We start from the raw sequence: 17,438 nt of genomic DNA, 5'->3' as shown, positions 1-17,438 counted from the left end.
AGAAAGAAAATTGCGTCAAGCTACATTTGTATGAAAAAAATAAAAATTCTCAATAATTTTGTATTAGCCGTTGGCAGAATAACTGTTTTTCAAGTTCAAGTTCAAGTTTATTTTTTTCATCTGCTCTCTACACATAGTTATTTAATAACTTATTAACTAACAATATTTCTTAAGTCTATAGATTAAAAATACTTAGCATAAAGTCTTATTTTTCTAAGTTTATCTAAATAATACGATAAGGGGGGGTCACACATTTAATGTTACCTAAAATTAATTCAAAAAATTCTATAATACTTTAATGTAAATAAATTAACATTAATGAATTCCCTTAAAAAAAGATGAATAAAAAAAGGGACCCTAAATAACTGTTTTTCGTTGTCAGTTGCATATTTGTGTTGTCGTTGTTGTTGTCTCTTATGATTTCAGGAATAGAGCGAGCGCGAGAGAGGAGAGATCGTGGCGTCACCAAATGAGTATGTATACTATGAGGTAGAAGAAGAAGCATGTGGCAGTTGGTGGTGGCTGGCTGGCTGGGTAGTAATTTTATGTGAAAAAATCGTACCCCGGCGCATTCTTGGGGAAGGCATAAAGTAGACGATTTGCAAGGGAATTTTGGCGGCAAAGTAGTGTTTTGGTGGAAATAAATCGACGCATACATGAAAATAAAAGCGCATTGTGGTGCTATGAAAAATTTGGAACCAAAAAAATAGAATAAAAGTAACATAGTAAAATGAAAATTAACGAAAATAATTACAAAGAAAAATAAAATAACGTAAATTAATAATTAAATTAAATTAAAATAAGAAAATTTTAGAAAATTAAGGCAAAATTAATGAAAATTTAAGCAAATTTTAATGAAAATATTTGAAAATAAATTAAAGAAATTTCGAATAATAAATAGATTTTATGAAAATAAAAGATACTTTAAATGAAATCAAAATTTTTTAAATTAATGAAAAGGAAATAAATTAAATAATTTTAAATAAAAGGAAAAGTGATTTTTAAAAAATAATCTAATGAAAAATTAAATTAATTGAAAATTAAATAAGAAAATTTAACATAAATAAAATAAAATAAAATTAATTTAATGAAGAATTTTTAAATAAAATTCAGTGATTTTAATTAAAAAAAAAAAATAATGATTTTAATTTTCGATACAATTTTAAAGGAAATTATAAGTGAATAATTTAGAAATTTTTAATGAAATTTTTGAAAATAATATGAATCAACGATCTATTTATTAAATATTTTTAACAATTTAAAATAAAATTTTGAGAAAATATGCAACAATGTTTAAAAAAAGTCAAAATGAAATTACTTTGCTACCACAGCATGGTTGTTCTTTAGTAATATTGACTAAACAGCACCAATACATACATAAAGCGACGCTATGTTATACTCATATAATACGAAAAGGAAGAAGAAGAAGAACTAAATGTGTTTAGCGATGTGAGTTGCCGACGGCATGTTTGTGATCGGGAATAAAATACGAGACATCGGTAAAAGAAGGTTTTCGGTGAAAATATTCTGGAGAAAATTGAAACGAGTAAGTATTTATATTTTTTCTTTATTTGATTTTTAGACATTTTTCACGAATTGTGAGAAAAAAAATACGAGAAAGCTGAAAAAGAAAATTATTAGAAATTTTGACATAAAATTCTTATATTTCCTAAGGTAAGTGTTTATTTTTTATTTATTTTAATTTAAAAAATAGTTTTCAACAAGAAAGTATCTCTTTTTTGATATATTTTGTGGTCCTGAAAAGGACCGATTGTTTTGTTGTAAAAAAAGATTTCTCCAAATTGCGTCAAGAATTTGTTTAACCGCCGAAACCGTACAAGGTACGGCCTTGTCTCTTCAAAGCATATACGACATCCATAGCGGTGACGGTTTTACGCTTAGCATGTTCGGTGTAGGTGACAGCATCACGAATAACGTTTTCCAAAAACACCTTCAGAACACCACGAGTTTCTTCGTAAATCAGGCCAGAGATACGTTTTACACCGCCACGACGAGCCAAACGTCTAATAGCTGGCTTGGTAATACCTTGGATGTTATCACGGAGCACTTTCCTGTGACGTTTAGCGCCACCTTTTCCCAAGCCTTTACCACCTTTACCACGACCAGTCATTTTTTCACTTTAGTTTATTTCACTTATCACTTCACGAACAGTTTGAGCACTAATGTTTTTTTCCGGCGATTCCGCTCGTATTTATACAAAATTTGAGGCTCTCTCCAACCATTTAACGCACAAGTAAAGTATGTACAGTTATATGTGTGTGTGTACATTTGCCGTTAGTATTGTATGTTCTCTCTTGTGTGTGCGTGTACATTTGGTATACGGATAGGTAAGAATTCACTAACATATCAACCCCGAAAGTTGATGCTAACAGCACAATTTTCTATAAATACTCGTTTTCGTGGCGATGGCAACGTTATTACAGTGTCTACCGTGTTTGTGTGCATATCTCTAGTGAAGTGAAAAAAATTCAAGTGAAAAATGGCTCGTACTAAGCAAACTGCCCGTAAATCGACCGGTGGAAAGGCTCCCCGTAAACAACTAGCTACCAAAGCTGCCCGTAAGAGTGCCCCAGCCACCGGCGGTGTTAAGAAGCCTCATCGTTTCCGTCCTGGTACAGTTGCTTTGCGTGAAATCCGTCGTTACCAGAAGAGTACTGAATTGTTGATCCGCAAATTGCCCTTCCAACGTTTGGTTCGTGAAATCGCTCAAGATTTCAAAACTGACTTGCGTTTCCAGAGCTCTGCTGTTATGGCCTTGCAAGAAGCCAGTGAAGCCTACTTGGTTGGTCTTTTCGAAGATACTAACTTGTGCGCCATCCATGCTAAGCGTGTCACCATCATGCCTAAGGATATCCAATTGGCCAGACGTATTCGTGGAGAACGTGCTTAAATTCTTGACGTTTTAAAAGCAACAATTTTACAACAAAACAATCGGTCCTTTTCAGGACCACAAATATTTTACAAAAAAGAGATATTTTTACTCAATCTACAATTTTTAGTATTTTTTTGAAATAAATAAAAATAATTTAGGGCTATGATTATTTTTCAACAATTAACATTTTTTATAATAAAGATATATTTTTTGATGTTGTTTTTTTTTTTTCGTTGATGATTTTTCGACACTTTATTTTTTTATTTAATTTTTTATTTTATTTTGATCGAATATTTTATTTTTTGAATTTTATTTGAATTTTTTGAATTATCCATTTTGATATTTTCCTTTAATTTGCAAAATTATTATCATTTTTGTACTCCCTCTTCGAAAAAAAATGCAATGACTCATAAAAACAACCACCACATACATTTTGCTAACGGGATTTTTTTTGTCCATTTTGTTTTTTTCCTTTTCCCGTTAAACAAAAAATTGCTCTCTTTATGATTTTTGGCGCGACATTTGTCTATTTCTCTCATTTTATTCCCCTTCGATCATTTTTTTCTGTTGTGGACTATTCAATTTAACGGGAAAAATTCTCTGCCTTCAATTTCTACGAATTATTTCATGTGAATTTTAAAAATTTCCAGCTAAAATGTTGCCCTCCTATTTAATTTTTTTCAGGAATGATGTATGAAATATGTTTTTTTCATTTTCAGCAAAATTTTGAATTGTTTTATACGCATTTTAAGACATTTAAATATGAATTTTCTCCATATGGAATTACAAAATTATTTATGCCCGATGTATTTAGAGAAATTGGTAATAATTTATTATTTTCAAAAATTGAAGAAGAAAATAATTGATTTGTTCAGAATTTTGATGTAAAATATAATTAAAAGTATTATAAAAAGGAATTCCAATAATATCTACCTTTGAAGTTGATCGAAAATCATTTTTGTAAAACGCAATTAATTTCATGACATTTCTAAGTGTTCTAGTTGATATTTGCCTGTAAAGAGGAATTTCTTTTTGGGAATATTTTTTTATAAAATTAACAAAAAATTGACAAAATAACGTAGAAAATGGCTTTTAATACTATTTTTTATAAATTATAGAACAAATTATGTTAAAATTCACAAAAAATATTGCAAAATGAAAATACATAACCGTTTGTCAGTGAATGCCTGTACATTGGTAGTATGAAGTATTCTGGGGATTTTGTAACTTTTCCCCGTAAATTATGACTTTTTGTGAATAATGTTATATTTTGATGTAAATATACAAATTCTGAAATGTTTTTTAAGAAATTTTTATAAAACTTATTAAGATTTGAGCTTTCAAATTTATTTCAAGAAAAACTTTTCTTCATTGAAATTATGCCAACAAGAGGATTTCTGCTGTCATAGACCACATAATAATTTCAATTTTTTCACATAGTAAAATATGAAATTGCATCAATATTTTTCTTTGATCCTAAAGTAAACATATCAGGCTACATTTTCAAAAAGAATTTTCAATTAAATTTTCGTAAAAAATTTGATTTTTTTAAATTTTAGTTGGAAATTTGTGATTACATTTTTATAATCTGCCAAGTTAAACGTTTATAATTCACAAACGGCAAGTGATAATTACACCAAACTTTCTTTAAAACATAGCCTGAAATCTATACTTTAAAGGTATAAAACATTTTTAGTGAAAATTATCAAAGCTTCTTCAGGAAAATTTAATTTCTCCGAAAACTTTTGTAAAAAATTAAACACGCTTCCACACAATCTTTCGAAAAATTTACCAATTGACTACTATGCACATCTCATCTTTTCGATGTACCTACACTTTAGCTCGCCGCTAACAAAAATAATAGTACACATAAATTTGTGAGTGTATTTGTGTTAACAGTGAAATATAAACCAAACAGTGAATAACCATGTCTGACGCCGCCGTTGTTGAAGCCACCGCCTCCCCAGTTGCCGCTGTTGAGAAAAAGGCACCAAAAAAAGCCGCTGCCAAAGCAAAGAAGCCATCAGCTGCCCCTACCCACCCTCCAACCCAGCAAATGGTTGATGCCGCCATCAAGACCCTGAAGGAACGTGGAGGTTCATCATTGCCCGCCATCAAGAAATACTTGGCCAGCACCTACAAAGTAGATGCCCAAAAATTGGCCCCCTTCATCAAGAAGTACTTGAAAGGTGCCGTTGCCAGTGGAAAATTGATCCAAACTAAAGGTAAGGGTGCTTCTGGTTCATTCAAATTGTCTGCTTCGGCCTCTAAGGAACCCAAAGCTAAGACTGCTGAAAAGAAGAAGAAGGCCCCAGCCGCTGGTGACAAAAAGAAGAAGGCTGCCGCCCCTAAAAAGGCCGCTGGTGAGAAGAAGGCAGCTGCCAAAAAACCCTCTGCCGCCAAGAAGACCGCTGAAAAGAAGAAGGCCGACAAAACAAAGGCAAAGGCTGCCAAGAAAACCGGTACAGTTAAAGCTAAACCAGCAAAGACCGCCGCCAAAGCATCTGCCACTAAACCAAAGGCACCCAAGGCAAAAACTGCAGCTGCTAAGCCCAAAAAGGCCGCAGCAGCAAAGAAGCCAGCTGCTAAGAAAACCGCCGCCAAGAAGTAATTTTTCCCAGAAAGATTACTTTTTCCACAATATTTTCGATATTCGAAAACATACTATCTAACAGCCCTTTTCAGGGCTACAAATTAAATTAAAAAAGAGAAAAATATTTTCAACAGTTATCGTATATATTTTTGTTACCTAAATAAATAAGTAAATTTGTACACGTGTTTGATTTTGGGAAAAAAAATTACTTTCGCTAATTACTGTTCTTATTAGGTAATTTTATTGAGCCAATATAATCGAGGACGCCACTGGATTATTTTTTAACCCAGGTCATAAAAGATAATAAAATATTTAAATTTTTTCCTAATTACCCACAGGTCATAATTCTCGAAAATCCCCATAATTTGGTCAATTTTATAATTTCTACTTAATTTTGAAAATTTTGTCATTTTCATATTCTCTCAAATTTCACAAATTTCACCCAGAAATGACATTTTGGCAAAATATTTACATTTTCCATCAATATATTTTTTCCTTTGAAAATTTCTGCCTCAGCCTTATATTTCGTTGCTTTGCCGTTGTGCTGTAACAAAATGCTCACACATACATGATGCCCATTCGATGTTGATCAACGACGGCAAGGCAAATCACCACTAACACACGCACACATACACGACGACGATGGCTGTTATAGCATATCGCACAAGCAAGCAAGCAAAGGTTACACATAGGCACATATGCGAGTTAGCTAAATGCATGGAAAAATCATTGTATAGAGAAAAATATATTTCTTATGGAATTTTATTCGTTTATTACTAAATAATGATAAATTGTAGCTTCAACAAAAATATGATCTCTTTTGAAATGTTTTTTGTGGCCCTGAAAAGGGCCTTTTAAGGTAGTATTTCGACGCATGAAAATGAAAAATATCAAGACATTTACTTGGAGCTGGTGTATTTAGTAACAGCCTTGGTACCTTCACTGACGGCGTGCTTAGCCAATTCACCGGGCAACAATAGACGGACGGCGGTCTGGATTTCCCGACTGGTGATGGTCGAGCGCTTGTTGTAGTGGGCCAAACGAGAGGCTTCGGCGGCAATACGTTCGAAGATATCGTTGACGAAACTGTTCATGATGCTCATGGCCTTGGAGGAGATACCGGTGTCGGGATGGACTTGCTTCAACACTTTGTAAATGTAGATAGCGTAACTCTCCTTACGCTTGGTACGTCTCTTCGACTTATCGCCCTTGGTAATGTTCTTTTGGGCTTTGCCGGCCTTCTTTGCTGCTTTACCACTGGTTTTAGGAGGCATTTTCACTTATTATTTTTTTGAATCACACAAACACTTTTAACACTGTTCACAAATGATAACCAAAACGGGCAGCTATACAGAATTTGTAGATTGTAGTCGACAAGAATTTCAGGTAGTCACAGCTAGCAGGCACACACAAGGCAAACCACCCCATTATTGAAGAAATGTGTGTGTGAGAAAAGTATAAATAGCACGTTTCGATCCGAAAATTTTTATCATTTGTGTTTTTCAGTGCTTAAGTGAAGTGTTTAAAACTAAAATAAAGTGAAAATGTCTGGTCGTGGTAAAGGTGGCAAAGTTAAGGGAAAGGCAAAGTCCCGTTCCAATCGTGCTGGTCTTCAATTCCCCGTCGGTCGTATCCATCGTCTGTTGCGCAAAGGCAACTATGCTGAGCGTGTTGGTGCCGGTGCTCCCGTCTATTTAGCCGCTGTCATGGAATATTTGGCTGCTGAAGTCTTGGAATTGGCTGGCAATGCTGCCCGTGACAACAAGAAGACTCGTATCATTCCCCGTCACTTGCAATTGGCCATCCGTAACGACGAAGAATTGAACAAATTGCTGTCTGGCGTTACCATTGCCCAAGGTGGTGTATTGCCAAACATCCAAGCTGTTCTCTTGCCCAAGAAGACCGAAAAGAAAGCCTAAATTATTTCGAAAGGTATTATGGAATGAAAAAGAAGAAGAATACAGACCATCGTATGATTCCATAGAAAAATCAACCAATCCGTCCTTTTCAGGACGACAAAAAATATTTGAAAAGAGAAAGAAAATTGCGTCAAGCTACATTTGTATGAAAAAAATAAAAATTCTCAATAATTTTGTATTAGCCGTTGGCAGAATAACTGTTTTTCAAGTTCAAGTTCAAGTTTATTTTTTTCATCTGCTCTCTACACATAGTTATTTAATAACTTATTAACTAACAATATTTCTTAAGTCTATAGATTAAAAATACTTAGCATAAAGTCTTATTTTTCTAAGTTTATCTAAATAATACGATAAGGGGGGGTCACACATTTAATGTTACCTAAAATTAATTCAAAAAATTCTATAATACTTTAATGTAAATAAATTAACATTAATGAATTCCCTTAAAAAAAGATGAATAAAAAAAGGGACCCTAAATAACTGTTTTTCGTTGTCAGTTGCATATTTGTGTTGTCGTTGTTGTTGTCTCTTATGATTTCAGGAATAGAGCGAGCGCGAGAGAGGAGAGATCGTGGCGTCACCAAATGAGTATGTATACTATGAGGTAGAAGAAGAAGCATGTGGCAGTTGGTGGTGGCTGGCTGGCTGGGTAGTAATTTTATGTGAAAAAATCGTACCCCGGCGCATTCTTGGGGAAGGCATAAAGTAGACGATTTGCAAGGGAATTTTGGCGGCAAAGTAGTGTTTTGGTGGAAATAAATCGACGCATACATGAAAATAAAAGCGCATTGTGGTGCTATGAAAAATTTGGAACCAAAAAAATAGAATAAAAGTAACATAGTAAAATGAAAATTAACGAAAATAATTACAAAGAAAAATAAAATAACGTAAATTAATAATTAAATTAAATTAAAATAAGAAAATTTTAGAAAATTAAGGCAAAATTAATGAAAATTTAAGCAAATTTTAATGAAAATATTTGAAAATAAATTAAAGAAATTTCGAATAATAAATAGATTTTATGAAAATAAAAGATACTTTAAATGAAATCAAAATTTTTTAAATTAATGAAAAGGAAATAAATTAAATAATTTTAAATAAAAGGAAAAGTGATTTTTAAAAAATAATCTAATGAAAAATTAAATTAATTGAAAATTAAATAAGAAAATTTAACATAAATAAAATAAAATAAAATTAATTTAATGAAGAATTTTTAAATAAAATTCAGTGATTTTAATTAAAAAAAAAAAATAATGATTTTAATTTTCGATACAATTTTAAAGGAAATTATAAGTGAATAATTTAGAAATTTTTAATGAAATTTTTGAAAATAATATGAATCAACGATCTATTTATTAAATATTTTTAACAATTTAAAATAAAATTTTGAGAAAATATGCAACAATGTTTAAAAAAAGTCAAAATGAAATTACTTTGCTACCACAGCATGGTTGTTCTTTAGTAATATTGACTAAACAGCACCAATACATACATAAAGCGACGCTATGTTATACTCATATAATACGAAAAGGAAGAAGAAGAAGAACTAAATGTGTTTAGCGATGTGAGTTGCCGACGGCATGTTTGTGATCGGGAATAAAATACGAGACATCGGTAAAAGAAGGTTTTCGGTGAAAATATTCTGGAGAAAATTGAAACGAGTAAGTATTTATATTTTTTCTTTATTTGATTTTTAGACATTTTTCACGAATTGTGAGAAAAAAAATACGAGAAAGCTGAAAAAGAAAATTATTAGAAATTTTGACATAAAATTCTTATATTTCCTAAGGTAAGTGTTTATTTTTTATTTATTTTAATTTAAAAAATAGTTTTCAACAAGAAAGTATCTCTTTTTTGATATATTTTGTGGTCCTGAAAAGGACCGATTGTTTTGTTGTAAAAAAAGATTTCTCCAAATTGCGTCAAGAATTTGTTTAACCGCCGAAACCGTACAAGGTACGGCCTTGTCTCTTCAAAGCATATACGACATCCATAGCGGTGACGGTTTTACGCTTAGCATGTTCGGTGTAGGTGACAGCATCACGAATAACGTTTTCCAAAAACACCTTCAGAACACCACGAGTTTCTTCGTAAATCAGGCCAGAGATACGTTTTACACCGCCACGACGAGCCAAACGTCTAATAGCTGGCTTGGTAATACCTTGGATGTTATCACGGAGCACTTTCCTGTGACGTTTAGCGCCACCTTTTCCCAAGCCTTTACCACCTTTACCACGACCAGTCATTTTTTCACTTTAGTTTATTTCACTTATCACTTCACGAACAGTTTGAGCACTAATGTTTTTTTCCGGGTTCTTTATTGTTTCCCAAAATTCATTTATACATTTTTCTTAAAAACTATTATTTTATAACTAATCCTAGCAGAATAATTTCTTTTTCAAGGAATATAACTATTAGTATAATAAGGTAACAGGTAGACCAGCCCTTCTGAAAGTTAGGATATAAATTGACTAAGTCAATCAATTAAGGAGTATATTTTGCAAGAAAAATGGGTAAAAAAACTTGCAATGCATTTAAAATATATAAACTAGCCTAAAAAAAACTAAAAAACAAAACAAATAAAATAAATAAATAAAACAAACAAAAATTATAATTCATTGTACTTAAAACTACTATTTACACTATTTACAAGTTTAAATTTTACAGATTTTGTTTAATATTGGTCTGTTGTATATATTGTATCTTCAATGTTATATGTACCATATGGTCTGTTATAAAAGAGTATGTTGTCATTATTGTCAAATAACATATTATTATTGTTTAAATTTATAAGGCACATTGGAGAAAGGTGACCATCATTGGAAAGAAGTCTTTGAAATTGCTCGTCACTTACAGTAGAGTTTCTTAATAAGTGATTTTCATGGCTGACACAGCCCTCAACAGTTTTAATTGCAAGTTTGGTCATAAATTTGTCAATTCTTATGAGTTTAGCAGTATTGTATAAATCAATGCAAGATGGAGATGTGAAAGAACCGTCTGGCAATCGTCGAGTTTTCATATTTAGGCAGTAGCCAAGCATTTTTCGTTCAAAAATGCGGATTTTTTCCATTTGTCTCGATGAAACAGCAAACCAAATGGGAAATGCATATCCAATTACCGGTCTAATAAGTTGTTTATACAGGCACATTTTAACATTTGTACTAAGACCATTCTTCCTATAAAGTGCTCTGCTTATTCTATGAAAACTTTTTTTGGCTTTTCTTAGAATATAGTCAATATGAGCAATGAAGTTGAGTTTCTCATCTAATATAACTCCTAAGTATTTTAACTCCTTGACATTTTCTATTCTTTGCCCATTAATTATAACTGAAGGTATGAATTTCCTTCCATTTTTATAAAGTCTACCTTTTTTCCCTTTAAATGTAATTGCTTTGCACTTGTCTATATTCAGGCGTAATTTCCATTTATCAAAATACATATTTAGTTCTTCTAAATAATTATTAATTTTTTTGTTGGCAATTTTAGCTCTAGGGTGGGTGGCCGCAATTAGGATGTCATCGGCATAAGTTATTACAAGTGACTCATTTGCTGGTAATGGTATATCCGCAAGGTAAATATTATATAATGCTGGACCAAGAACAGAGCCTTGGGGTACTCCAGCTTTTATTGGTTTTGTAGTGGAACTTTCTCCTTGAATACATACAGAGAATGACCTATTTAATAAATAATTTTGGACAATTCTGACTAGTGAAATGTTAAATTTGAAAGTATCTCTCATTTTTTCTATTAGTCCTTCATGCCACACTGTGTCAAAGGCCTTTTCAAAGTCAAGGCTAACAGCTAGTGTGGCACTTCTATTATTTAAACCAGTTGCAATTTTATTTGAGAGTGTTACTAAAGCATGGGATGTAGATAGGTTCTTCCTAAATCCAAATTGGAAGTCCTTTAAAATACTATTTTTTTCCAGATGGTCATTGATTATGTCCAATAAGTATGTTTCTAGGAGTTTGCCAATATTAGAAAGTAGCGAAATAGGACGGTAGTTTTTAGGTGATGTGGGGTCTTTTCCTGGCTTAAGCACAGGTACTACACATGCGTGCTTCCATTTTTTTGGAAAGTATGCAATGTTTATACAGTGGTTAAAGAGTATAACAAATTTTGTCAGAAACGTGCTATTTATTTTCTTTAGAATAAAATTGGGTATTCCATCATCACCACTACTTTTTTTATTTTTTAAATTACTAATAATTAATCGTAAATTATTTAAATTTATCAATTTTATGTTTCCTAATTCATTTGAAATAGTAGACCCATCCGCTAGAACCTCATTTCCAAAGTTGAAAATTGGAGCTTGTTCCTCATTATTTTCAGGAGAGGAGAGAGCATTATAGCTATCCTGAATTTTGGAATATTCATACGAAATGGTTTCTGCCTTAGTCTTATTGTCAGAAATATTTTGACCCTGGTCATTTTTCAAAGTAGGGATATTAACGCGTTTTATGCCACAAAATCTATTTACTTCCCTGAATGTATCATTGTTGCATTTGATATTATTTAATATGTTTGTGTAGTAATTTCTTTCAAATAAGCTTATTTTTTCTTTAATTAATTGATCCATCCTTCTTAGGATTGCACTGAGTGTATCATATTCAGAACGGTCTAGCACTCTAAATTTCCTTCTTCTGACATTTTTCTTTTGTCTTATTAAGTCAAGTATTTCTTGTGGCAATTCTATTAATGTTCCATATTTAGGAGTGTATTTCTGGAGACTAATATTCATAGCTTCTTTAATAATTTCTGATAGTGTCTCAACCTCCTTGTCTATTTCATCAGCATGAACAGTCCTATCCAGTGGAAGGCAGAGTCTATGCATATTTTGTTCTAAAAATTGATTAAATTCTCTTTTTTTAAAAGTATTAAAATTAAACAAAACTTCTTTTTTGCACTTTTCCAGCCTTAATGTTTGTACAGTTATCATAATGGCTTTGTGATCTGAATTATAGTCTAAAGTTTCAGCACAGTCAAGACCATTTGTGGAGAAAACATCTATATTGGAGGTGGTGATAAATATGTCAATGTATGAGTGCGCATTAAAATCACTTCTAGTTGGACCATTAGTTTGTCTTATTAAAATGTTAGGGGATGTATCTAACCACTCACAGAGTACTCTACCACTAGCATTAGTTACATTCCCTCCCCATAGAGGGTTTTTTGCATTCAGATCTGCTCCTATTATGGCATGCTTATTACCTATTATGCTGCTTATTTTTAAAAGGTCCTCCATCAGAACATTTTCTTGTGGCCTTTTATATAAAGCCATTACTATTAAGCTGTTGTTTTGTCCTTTAAGCTCAACTACTGTACCCTCAATTTCACCTAAATTAACATTTATTTGTTCCGCCTTGATCCATCTTCTAACCATTATTGCAGTGCCACCACCACGACCATCCACCCTATTTTGCCGAAAGATATTATAATGTTTTTCATGAAAATTATGCCTGGGAGCCAACTTATGTTCAGCAATTAACAAAATGTCAGGATTGTGTTTTTCAATAAATAGATGTAGGTAATGCCTCCTGTGTCTAGACACAATAGAGTTTACATTGATGAATATTACTTTTAGCTTATTCATTGTTTTAATTCAAGTAAGAGATTAAATATAGCTTGGGCTCTTTCTTCATCAGTTTTGAGATTTATTCGATTTTTGGCATAAATATCAATTTTCTTTAATATGGTAAGCATGTCCTTACCTATGTATTTTTTACAATCTTCATTAAATACTTGGAAAGCATTAGATTGCATGTTATTGCTACCATTATTTGATGCGTTATTGTGGGCCTTAGTAACGCTTGAATATGAAATACTGGAATTTACTATCATAGGATTATAATTCTTTTTATTTGTAGGAGTATTTGATATAGATTTTCCTCTAATTTTTTCTAAAATTTTAAGCCTACTAGGGCACTGTTTATAGCTAGCTACATGTCCGTATTCCTTGCAGTTAACGCAATAAACAGGTTTGCCAATTTGTTTAACAACTTTTCCGGTAATTGGATCTGTGATTATTTGTTCGACATTATTTTGCTCTTTAGGTGGTATTTGGCATTCTTTAGGGCCATGTGGTTGGTCACATTTCACGCATCTGTAGGGCATGTTACAGTTTCCTGCAATATGTCCAGCACGCTGACAGTTTCTACATTGTATTAAATCTTCTCTTTTATAGCTTTCTATTGATACTCCACATTGTAAAATAAATTTTTGTCTCATAAATGCTTTTATATCACTATCTCTGGATAGCTGTATTATCCAATTACTTCCTTTAAGTTCTATAATATTTAAAATTTTTATATGTAATTCATTTTCTCTCTCTTTATAGTAGTTTAAAATGTCCTCTTTCTCAAATGCGCCTGTTAATTTTTTAATTAATAATGAAATTGGTTTTTCTTCTTTTGGAGTATATGTAAAAAATGAATAATTGTTTTCAATAAGAAATTCTTTAACTTTTGAATGATCTTCAGATTTAGATAATTTCAAGGAAGTTAAGTTCTTATTTATAACGTTGAAAGTAAACAAGTTATGTCCTAGCAGGTTATTTAATTTGTTTGATATCTCTTTTATATTAACATTATATATTTTGAATATAGGTGGAGGGCTGGTCTTACCTGGTTTGTCTAAAGTATTTATATTTGTTTGAGAATCCTTTTGAGTTTCATCGCTACAGCTAGGCGCCATTTCCACGTTCAAGTTAGATGCATCCATTTTTTCTTCAGTGTTAATGTCGTTTATAACTCGGACGGTAACATTTCTTTTTGGTTTACGTCTGGTATTCGCCATACCGAAGCCTTCGCTCGCTTCAGCAGCCCAGTCAGTGTTTAAATTATTATTCTGTTGAGATGTTTTATTTTTCGTAACATCATTTTCAATGTCTGTGTGTGTTAAATCTTCATTTACATGTTTATTATTAGGTTGATCAGTAATTTCATTGTTTTTCAGTTTTTTAATTTCATTTTCCAATTCCTTTATTTTTATTTTCATGCTTTCGCGATCCTTCATAACTTCATTTAAAATGGAATGTAGTTTTTGATTACGTTCATTTTCACTTTCAAGGTCTTTCTTTAATTTAAAAATTTGTTCTTCATCTGTATCACTAGAGATATTTTTTCCTTTTTTACGCTTTCTATGCTTTCCTTTAACTTCACTTGTGCTTTCGGTATTAGTACTACCTTGGTCAGAAAAAACTTCACCAGGATCCATTTTTAGGCAGTTCTTTTTAATGTTTTTGGGACTCAGGCAACTTTGCCTTACCCCTTTTAGAAGTGTAAGTTCACTTAGATTTGTTTCTTTTAGTTCACTCACTTTGAGAACACTGAATAAAAGCTTTTAATTTACCCTTCACTGCACTTTTAATTAGTCACTTTTTAAATAGCTATCACGATGTGCACTGTTTCACTGCTCGCGGCAAAGTCCTCGTTTTTTTCCGGTGTTTTTTTTTTTTTTCCGGCGATTCCGCTCGTATTTATACAAAATTTGAGGCTCTCTCCAACCATTTAACGCACAAGTAAAGTATGTACAGTTATATGTGTGTGTGTACATTTGCCGTTAGTATTGTATGTTCTCTCTTGTGTGTGCGTGTACATTTGGTATACGGATAGGTAAGAATTCACTAACATATCAACCCCGAAAGTTGATGCTAACAGCACAATTTTCTATAAATACTCGTTTTCGTGGCGATGGCAACGTTATTACAGTGTCTACCGTGTTTGTGTGCATATCTCTAGTGAAGTGAAAAAAATTCAAGTGAAAAATGGCTCGTACTAAGCAAACTGCCCGTAAATCGACCGGTGGAAAGGCTCCCCGTAAACAACTAGCTACCAAAGCTGCCCGTAAGAGTGCCCCAGCCACCGGCGGTGTTAAGAAGCCTCATCGTTTCCGTCCTGGTACAGTTGCTTTGCGTGAAATCCGTCGTTACCAGAAGAGTACTGAATTGTTGATCCGCAAATTGCCCTTCCAACGTTTGGTTCGTGAAATCGCTCAAGATTTCAAAACTGACTTGCGTTTCCAGAGCTCTGCTGTTATGGCCTTGCAAGAAGCCAGTGAAGCCTACTTGGTTGGTCTTTTCGAAGATACTAACTTGTGCGCCATCCATGCTAAGCGTGTCACCATCATGCCTAAGGATATCCAATTGGCCAGACGTATTCGTGGAGAACGTGCTTAAATTCTTGACGTTTTAAAAGCAACAATTTTACAACAAAACAATCGGTCCTTTTCAGGACCACAAATATTTTACAAAAAAGAGATATTTTTACTCAATCTACAATTTTTAGTATTTTTTTGAAATAAATAAAAATAATTTAGGGCTATGATTATTTTTCAACAATTAACATTTTTTATAATAAAGATATATTTTTTGATGTTGTTTTTTTTTTTTCGTTGATGATTTTTCGACACTTTATTTTTTTATTTAATTTTTTTATTTTATTTTGATCGAATATTTTATTTTTTGAATTTTATTTGAATTTTTTGAATTATCCATTTTGATATTTTCCTTTAATTTGCAAAATTATTATCATTTTTGTACTCCCTCTTCGAAAAAAAATGCAATGACTCATAAAAACAACCACCACATACATTTTGCTAACGGGATTTTTTTTGTCCATTTTGTTTTTTTCCTTTTCCCGTTAAACAAAAAATTGCTCTCTTTATGATTTTTGGCGCGACATTTGTCTATTTCTCTCATTTTATTCCCCTTCGATCATTTTTTTCTGTTGTGGACTATTCAATTTAACGGGAAAAATTCTCTGCCTTCAATTTCTACGAATTATTTCATGTGAATTTTAAAAATTTCCAGCTAAAATGTTGCCCTCCTATTTAATTTTTTTCAGGAATGATGTATGAAATATGTTTTTTTCATTTTCAGCAAAATTTTGAATTGTTTTATACGCATTTTAAGACATTTAAATATGAATTTTCTCCATATGGAATTACAAAATTATTTATGCCCGATGTATTTAGAGAAATTGGTAATAATTTATTATTTTCAAAAATTGAAGAAGAAAATAATTGATTTGTTCAGAATTTTGATGTAAAATATAATTAAAAGTATTATAAAAAGGAATTCCAATAATATCTACCTTTGAAGTTGATCGAAAATCATTTTTGTAAAACGCAATTAATTTCATGACATTTCTAAGTGTTCTAGTTGATATTTGCCTGTAAAGAGGAATTTCTTTTTGGGAATATTTTTTTATAAAATTAACAAAAAATTGACAAAATAACGTAGAAAATGGCTTTTAATACTATTTTTTATAAATTATAGAACAAATTATGTTAAAATTCACAAAAAATATTGCAAAATGAAAATACATAACCGTTTGTCAGTGAATGCCTGTACATTGGTAGTATGAAGTATTCTGGGGATTTTGTAACTTTTCCCCGTAAATTATGACTTTTTGTGAATAATGTTATATTTTGATGTAAATATACAAATTCTGAAATGTTTTTTAAGAAATTTTTATAAAACTTATTAAGATTTGAGCTTTCAAATTTATTTCAAGAAAAACTTTTCTTCATTGAAATTATGCCAACAAGAGGATTTCTGCTGTCATAGACCACATAATAATTTCAATTTTTTCACATAGTAAAATATGAAATTGCATCAATATTTTTCTTTGATCCTAAAGTAAACATATCAGGCTACATTTTCAAAAAGAATTTTCAATTAAATTTTCGTAAAAAATTTGATTTTTTTAAATTTTAGTTGGAAATTTGTGATTACATTTTTATAATCTGCCAAGTTAAACGTTTATAATTCACAAACGGCAAGTGATAATTACACCAAACTTTCTTTAAAACATAGCCTGAAATCTATACTTTAAAGGTATAAAACATTTTTAGTGAAAATTATCAAAGCTTCTTCAGGAAAATTTAATTTCTCCGAAAACTTTTGTAAAAAATTAAACACGCTTCCACACAATCTTTCGAAAAATTTACCAATTGACTACTATGCACATCTCATCTTTTCGATGTACCTACACTTTAGCTCGCCGCTAACAAAAATAATAGTACACATAAA

The 17,438-nt window shown here is 31.6% G+C and overlaps 5 protein-coding genes across 5 annotated transcripts; 2 read left to right on the top strand and 3 right to left on the bottom strand.

The window, feature by feature from the left end:
• Positions 1 to 1,758: 1,758 nt before the first annotated feature.
• On the bottom strand, positions 1,759 to 2,165 carry LOC131806111 (histone H4). Its single transcript, XM_059130026.1, has one exon. It carries the CDS (start codon positions 2,129 to 2,131, stop codon positions 1,820 to 1,822), a length of 312 nt encoding a protein of 103 aa, XP_058986009.1. The 5' UTR covers positions 2,132 to 2,165; the 3' UTR covers positions 1,759 to 1,819.
• Positions 2,166 to 4,767: 2,602 nt separating this feature from the next.
• LOC131806107 (histone H1-like) lies at positions 4,768 to 5,654 on the top strand. Its single transcript, XM_059130022.1, has one exon. The coding sequence runs from the start codon at positions 4,821 to 4,823 to the stop codon at positions 5,502 to 5,504; it is 684 nt and encodes a 227-aa protein (XP_058986005.1). The 5' UTR covers positions 4,768 to 4,820; the 3' UTR covers positions 5,505 to 5,654.
• A 731-nt stretch (positions 5,655 to 6,385) lies between these two features.
• On the bottom strand, positions 6,386 to 6,760 carry LOC131806192 (histone H2B). The gene has a single exon (XM_059130150.1). The coding sequence runs from the start codon at positions 6,758 to 6,760 to the stop codon at positions 6,386 to 6,388; it is 375 nt and encodes a 124-aa protein (XP_058986133.1).
• A 236-nt stretch (positions 6,761 to 6,996) lies between these two features.
• LOC131806108 (histone H2A) lies at positions 6,997 to 7,509 on the top strand. The gene has a single exon (XM_059130023.1). It carries the CDS (start codon positions 7,031 to 7,033, stop codon positions 7,403 to 7,405), a length of 375 nt encoding a protein of 124 aa, XP_058986006.1. The 5' UTR covers positions 6,997 to 7,030; the 3' UTR covers positions 7,406 to 7,509.
• A 1,769-nt stretch (positions 7,510 to 9,278) lies between these two features.
• Positions 9,279 to 9,684, bottom strand: LOC131806110 (histone H4). Its single transcript, XM_059130025.1, has one exon. It carries the CDS (start codon positions 9,649 to 9,651, stop codon positions 9,340 to 9,342), a length of 312 nt encoding a protein of 103 aa, XP_058986008.1. The 5' UTR covers positions 9,652 to 9,684; the 3' UTR covers positions 9,279 to 9,339.
• Positions 9,685 to 17,438: the final 7,754 nt, after the last annotated feature.

The sequence above is a fragment of the Musca domestica genome, unplaced genomic scaffold (assembly GCF_030504385.1).
Source record: "Musca domestica strain aabys unplaced genomic scaffold, Musca_domestica.polishedcontigs.V.1.1 7, whole genome shotgun sequence".
Taxonomy (NCBI): Eukaryota; Metazoa; Arthropoda; class Insecta; order Diptera; family Muscidae; genus Musca; species Musca domestica.
This window is presented reverse-complemented; position numbering and strand designations above follow the sequence as displayed.